General features: G+C 45.0%; 2 protein-coding genes across 2 annotated transcripts in view; both read left to right on the forward strand.

Moving 5' to 3' along the window:
- cmss1 (cms1 ribosomal small subunit homolog) overlaps positions 1 to 1,040 on the forward strand; it is a 94,023-nt gene extending 92,983 nt beyond the window's left edge. The window contains exon 10 of the mRNA XM_036540512.1: positions 764 to 1,040. Coding sequence (XP_036396405.1) covers positions 764 to 847 — 84 coding nt within the window. The 3' untranslated portion in view covers positions 848 to 1,040. The remainder of the gene's footprint in view (positions 1 to 763) is intronic.
- A 206-nt stretch (positions 1,041 to 1,246) lies between these two features.
- On the forward strand, positions 1,247 to 6,000 carry tmem30c (transmembrane protein 30C). The gene is made up of 7 exons (XM_036540875.1): positions 1,247 to 1,810; positions 3,024 to 3,140; positions 4,073 to 4,180; positions 4,323 to 4,413; positions 4,647 to 4,793; positions 5,161 to 5,373; positions 5,739 to 6,000. The coding sequence occupies exons 1-7, from the start codon at positions 1,613 to 1,615 to the stop codon at positions 5,924 to 5,926; spliced, it is 1,062 nt and encodes a 353-aa protein (XP_036396768.1). The 5' UTR covers positions 1,247 to 1,612; the 3' UTR covers positions 5,927 to 6,000.

Raw genomic sequence — 6,000 nt, forward strand, 5'->3', positions numbered from 1 at the left:
ATGCTTTTTCCTTATGTGCTCCCAATCTAGAATGTCTAGTTGCGTCATAGACATGCCACTGTTATTGCTGAAACCCCTTCTGTCAGTACTGGGGGGCAAGACAAGCATGTGCTGTCCTACAAAACACATGATAACACTGCTGCTCCACATGCTTAGTTTGTGCAGACATGAGTCAGAGGAAGACACTTCATGGAGGACTTTATACAGGCAGATCTGCAGGTATCAAAATGACCAGTGGGTCAGTGGTGGGCATGAGCAGAGTGGACAAGTCTCTGGTTGACCTACCCTCCCCTATATCCTCAGCAGAAAGAAGCAAGTTTATTCTGCTGCTGCGGTCTCCCAGTCGTTGTCAGCAAATGAATCGTTATCTTGGCTGCTTTCAAACCCAGGTTGTAGCGTTCAGCCTACACTTGAGACAATCACTTTTACCAGCTGAGTCACTTGGATATACTGATTAAACCACCTGTTTCGGTAAATATCCAGTAGTCCCACTGTACATTTACTGTATGGAAATAGTACTCCCAGTGGATAGCAGTTTGAGCCATTCCAGTTCTTATTAGAAGTAGGCAACTGTTTCCTCTCAGTACACCAACCTGCTTCTGTTAAAACCAGGCATGACTCTCGCTGCCACATATCGGGAGTGCTGTTTCTACCTCTGCTGTTTGCTTATGTAAAACCTCACACCACACAGGTGGGCATTGTTTTACAGAGAACAGGTTTGCGTACTGTACGTTATCAATATGTGTGGCTGTTCCTCTTCCAGGTTAAAAATGACATGCTGAAGATGCTGGAAGCTGGTATTATGAAGGGCTGTCAAGAAGGAACTGTAAAACTGGGCCTGTTCTGATTGAGGAACTCAACCCAAACCTAGGCCCCCCCACCCCATAAACCCCCTCCGGGTCACAAAATAAAGTCCCATCGCATAACCACGCAAGTCATTTTGTCCTACTTGTATTGAGTCTGTATACTAACACAGTTGTGTGTGCAGTGATTACAGTGGTTGTAATTGTCACTGTGATGGCTCTTTGTTTTTTTTTATACATGCGACATGTTGTTTTAAATGTTACCACAAGCAGCGGTGGCTGTGAGCTTGTAAGCTTTTTGAATACAATTAAAAGTAGTCTGAGAAAAGGTGGATTTCTGTGTCTGCTGTGTTTATTTAAGGGGAAGTCCCACCCACTGTTACGTGTGGCTTTGTGTGTGCACTCACTGCAAGAAGTTCCTTTTACCCAAACATCCTGTGAGACTGTGTCACGAACAGCGAAAAAAGACAGAGGGTTTTTGGGAAACGTGCCAACTACTCTCATCCACTCCAGGACAAAAGAATTGTCTTTAACCTTTGGCATGTATAAAGACCTCACAGTTCTGACCCGTTGTGAAACTACTATCTCTGCTTAAAGCAAGACTGCAATGAACAGACAACAGAGGAAGAGAAACAGGAAGTATAGCAGAGAGCCAGCAGTTAATGAGTAACAGCTTGCGGGTCTCAAAGGTCTCCACATCCCTGCAAAGGCTGCCGGGAAGACTCCAGGCAGGCGAGAGTGACGGAGAGAGATAAGACGAAAAACAACAGCTCGGCGCAGTTGGAGGACGGAGCGCTCGCTTGCGGACGATGGCGAAGAAAAAGGTAAACGCCGGCCCCCTGGCCCGCCGGCCGGACAACTCGGCCTTTAAGCAGCAGAGACTCCCCGCCTGGTCGCCCATGCTGACGGCTGAAACTGTGCTGCCCTTCTTCTTCCTCATGGGGGTGCTGTGTGTCCTCCTGGGGGTCTGGCTCCTGCTAACAGTGCGGGGGACGCGTGAGATTAAGGTGAGTCCCAACAGGGAGGGCCTTAAAGTAGAAGATGGGTACTTCCTCCATGGTTCGCACGTCCTCCATGGTCACAAATCTATTCACTTCGAGGGAGCTGTGACTTTTATACAATGCAACTCACCTCAGACCCTGGACATTAACCAGAATGATAATACTTTGCATTGAGGATATCCTCTCATGTGTTAAATCTGCATCTGTCTACTTAATAATGTCCAGTAATATAATCAGGCTAGGTGAACCCATACGTAACTGACCAGGTTCCCATCAGGTTGGCCTGGCAGTTCCCTCTGAACCATGAGGAGGGCCCTGGACATTAACCACATGTTAACGTGCCTCTCTTATCTGTTCTGCTGAGTGGGGAGGTGTGGTGGTGCGATGGCATTTTGTCAACAGCGCAGGCCATAAAAAGAGCCCACGGGTGTATTGGACTCGGTGAACTACACTGAGAAAGTGTGGCTAAAATAAGATAATAACACAATCCTGAAAAGAAGGAGTGAGAGGGTTGAGTTACAAGATGGAAAAAAGTGCATTGAAATGAATATTGGATATTAATGTTCTCGTCAGCAGGAGCTCACAGACCAGGAAATGCCTTGGGCTTGGGCAGGGTATTGACCAGGAACTCACTATACCATGCGGCTATGACCATGCGGGGACGCTATTCTGTTTGGTTACAGGGGATCAAAGACACTGCATAGTCATGCAATACATTAATACATTCTCCTCAACAGGAACAGTACGGTACTCAGGGCCACTTTAAGTAACTATTTGCAGCTACAGGAATTTAATAAAACTGTATTGTTATGTGTCATGTTAATACCATGTCTGTTGTAAGGGCTGGGGTTGTTTTAATTGTCAGCAGTTTATGTTCTAATTACCGTTTCACGTGCATGTCTAGGTGGAAAGTAAAGTCTTTCATTAAATTTGAACTTTAATTCAATTTATCTGAAGTTTTCAAGAAAAAATACACATATAAAAATTAATCCAAGGGAAAGCGTTTAGTTTAGGAGCATCAAGCACATGCCAGGTCCTTAAAAGGCAAGTACATCCAACACAATCCCGGTTCCTACCCATTTCAGTAAGCCTCTTGGTCTATATATATATCTATATCTATATATGTATATATATAATACATACACACACACATATATGTGTGTGTGTTCCTCTTGTTGTAATGGCTGGCCTGACAGACTGCTCTACTTCACCCCTGCAGGTGGACTACACTGATGCGGGTACGTGCAAAACCTGCTACGAGATGCGCGAACACAGCACTAAAGCCCATCAGAGCTGCAGCTGTGCAGTGAGCTTCTCTCTCAGTGAAAGCTTTACGGTATGTTACCACCGGTGTAGAGCCACTCGCTGCTGTCACGAAACGCTTGCTGATGTCATACGTGTCGCCACTCTGCCTCTGCCGCAGCACTGGAACCAGGCTGGCCAAAGCTGGCTGATCTGGTACAGCATGACTGCTTTTCCACTGTATCACCCACAACCAGAGCTGCAGTATGTGAAATAATTTTACTCCTATCAGCCTTGAGCTTTCTGCTATGATTAGCAATGGTATCATTCTCCTTCCTCTAGATTATTAGTACTGACATCAACAGGGGTAGCGTAGTTATACCATTACTAGTAACACTGAGCTGACATACAATAGTATGGGGGATTATTATTATGGGCCAAATAATGAGCCAGCTTTGCTTCAGCTCTACAGTGGAAAAGGGATACATTGAACCAGCCTGATTCCAGCTCTACAGTGGAAAAGGGGTGTATTGAGCAAACCTGGTTTTGGCTCTACAGAGGGAAAGCAGTATAATTATAATAAGCAGTGTATTTCAAAACCTTATGTGGAAGATTACATGAAGTTATTTGTTTGGTTGATGTCATTGTGCCGCTTCATGCAGATAAATTATAACTGCAGTAATTGAGATAAACTGAGTGCACAACTGCTGTGTTTCACTCGGGGTTCAAATCCAAAACTGACAGGTCCAGAGTTTAGTGCCCCTAACAGCCCTGACACTACAGCCTTTGCCAGTGAAAACATGCTTGAGATGACTAAATGACTGCCCATACGACAGAAATGCATAGTAGTCTGTAATGGTCTAGTAGGTCCAACAACATAAAATTACAACATACACCACTATCTACTTAATTGGATAAATATATGAGCACAGATATGCATAAAAATGCACATTATAACAAAGGCATTCTGGACATGATTCTCAACACTTTTGTTGAGAGAGAGAATGAGTGGGTTTCCTGTTTTAGGGGAACGTGTTTTTCTACTACGGCTTAGTCAACTTCCACCAGAACCTGCGCAGGTACATGGACTCCAGAGATGACGGTCAGCTGGTCGGACGAATAAAAAAGCTGAAGGTACAATCTCCTTTCTCACCTGGTTCACCTGGCATAGGGACTGAAGTCTGTATCCAGTCCATGAGTCAATGGATGAAATGCACTGTTTATTAATTGAATGTTTCTTTTGATTCATTTCTTTTGACACCATTGATTCATTCAGAACCCAAGCTCCTACTGTGAGCCCTTCGCCCGATACAAGAACAACACACCAATTGCACCCTGTGGAGCCATTGCAAACAGCATGTTCAATGGTGAGTGGCCATCTTAGCTCCACTTTTTCCACAGAGCACTGACCTACTCAGACTCTCAGTGTTTCTGCATCTGGGGCTGGTAGTCCATCATAAGTAAAAATTGTAAGCTGTGTAATTACTGTGGATAATGCAATGAGTGCCAGCGATAATGGAACATATAAGAGTAGATTAAGCATAAGGGCATCAAGGCAGACTATTGGAGAACCGTCCTCTCAATTGACCTTTTTTCCCAGACTCCTTTGTTCTACACTATCACCCTACGGAGGGCACATCACTCCCAGTTCCTCTGTACAGGAAAGGAATCGCCTGGTACACAGACAAAAATGTCAAGTTCAGCAACCCAGAAGTTTCCAACGAGACTCTCTCCCAGGTCTTTCAAGGTCTGCATCTCCAGATTATCTTTCAGATCTCTGGTGCATGTGACTGTGTGCACACCTGTTCTTGTATTGTTATGAATGGATGTTGTGGATGCTTGTTAATAAAAGCCCCAGTTTGTACTTGACTGGTAGTGAAGGCATGTCTCTTAGCCTTGTTTCACATTTGCTTGAAACATCTAGCCACACACTTTCACTGGGTTTCATTTCTGAATACCAATTACTGTGAGTATTCAAAGAGAATGTTAAAAGCTATTTAAATCCCTTACTGATGTGTGAACATAAAATGCTAACAGCAGAGTGAGTGACATCATTTTTCAGAGGAATACAGAAGCTGCTATTTAATCGTTCACCTGACCTCCCCTTGCCTCAGGAACAGCTCGACCCTTCTACTGGCAGAAACCAGTGTACGAGCTTGACCCGTCAGACCCAAACAACAACGGGTTCATCAACGAGGACCTGATCGTGTGGATGCGAGAGGCGGCCTTCCCGAATTTTAAGAAGCTGTACGGCATACTGAACCGCTCCCAGACCGTTTTCTCTGACGGCCTCCCTGCGGGAAACTACAGCGTCAACATCTCCTACAGTATCCTTCAGAGAGGCCCATACTGGGCACGAGCAAGACTGGCGCACAGTGTCACTGACAGCTGGTGCCAGTATGTATGCATGTACATTATAATAATATATAAAAATAATAATTATAATTATTAAAACCGAAGCCAGATTGGTAGCAGATATAATCTAGTTTGCAGCCCTGTAAGCGTAACTGCAGGTTACAGCATTAATTTACACCTGCCAAACACTATAAACATAAGGTCTTTACACAAGAGGAAAACATCACAATGGTCTCTTTGTGCCACGTTCCTTGTTGAAATAATGAATTGCATTGCCTTCAGTGACAGTATGTGTATCCCTCCTTTAGAAGTAAGTGCCTTGACCTTTGACCCTCAGACTACCCAGTGGAGTACTTCCAGGGGAGGAAGCAGGTGGTGCTGACCACGGTGAGCTGGTTCGGAGGTCAGAATCACTTCCTGCCTATTGCCTACATCGTCACCGGGGGGATCATCCTGATGGTTGCCATGGCTCTGACGGGAGTGTACCTGAAAGTGGGGAAAGGGGGCATAAATATGGAGGAGTGAGCGGGACCAGACGGTTGCGCCCCCTCTCAGAGCAGCCCTTTCAGCAACACTTGGAAATGAGGATTCTCTGAACA

The sequence above is a fragment of the Megalops cyprinoides genome, chromosome 11 (assembly GCF_013368585.1).
Source record: "Megalops cyprinoides isolate fMegCyp1 chromosome 11, fMegCyp1.pri, whole genome shotgun sequence".
NCBI classification, from domain to species: Eukaryota; Metazoa; Chordata; class Actinopteri; order Elopiformes; family Megalopidae; genus Megalops; species Megalops cyprinoides.

Excerpts from the sequence above, each read along its gene's own strand:
- tmem30c (XM_036540875.1), top strand. The coding sequence starts at position 1,613 with ATGGCGAAGAAAAAGGTAAACGCCGGCCCCCTGGCCCGCCGGCCGGAC. Across the intron at positions 3,141-4,072 it reads CTCTCAGTGAAAGCTTTACG|GGGAACGTGTTTTTCTACTA; the intron begins GTATGTTACCAC and ends TTCCTGTTTTAG. Across the intron at positions 4,181-4,322 it reads GACGAATAAAAAAGCTGAAG|AACCCAAGCTCCTACTGTGA; the intron begins GTACAATCTCCT and ends TGATTCATTCAG.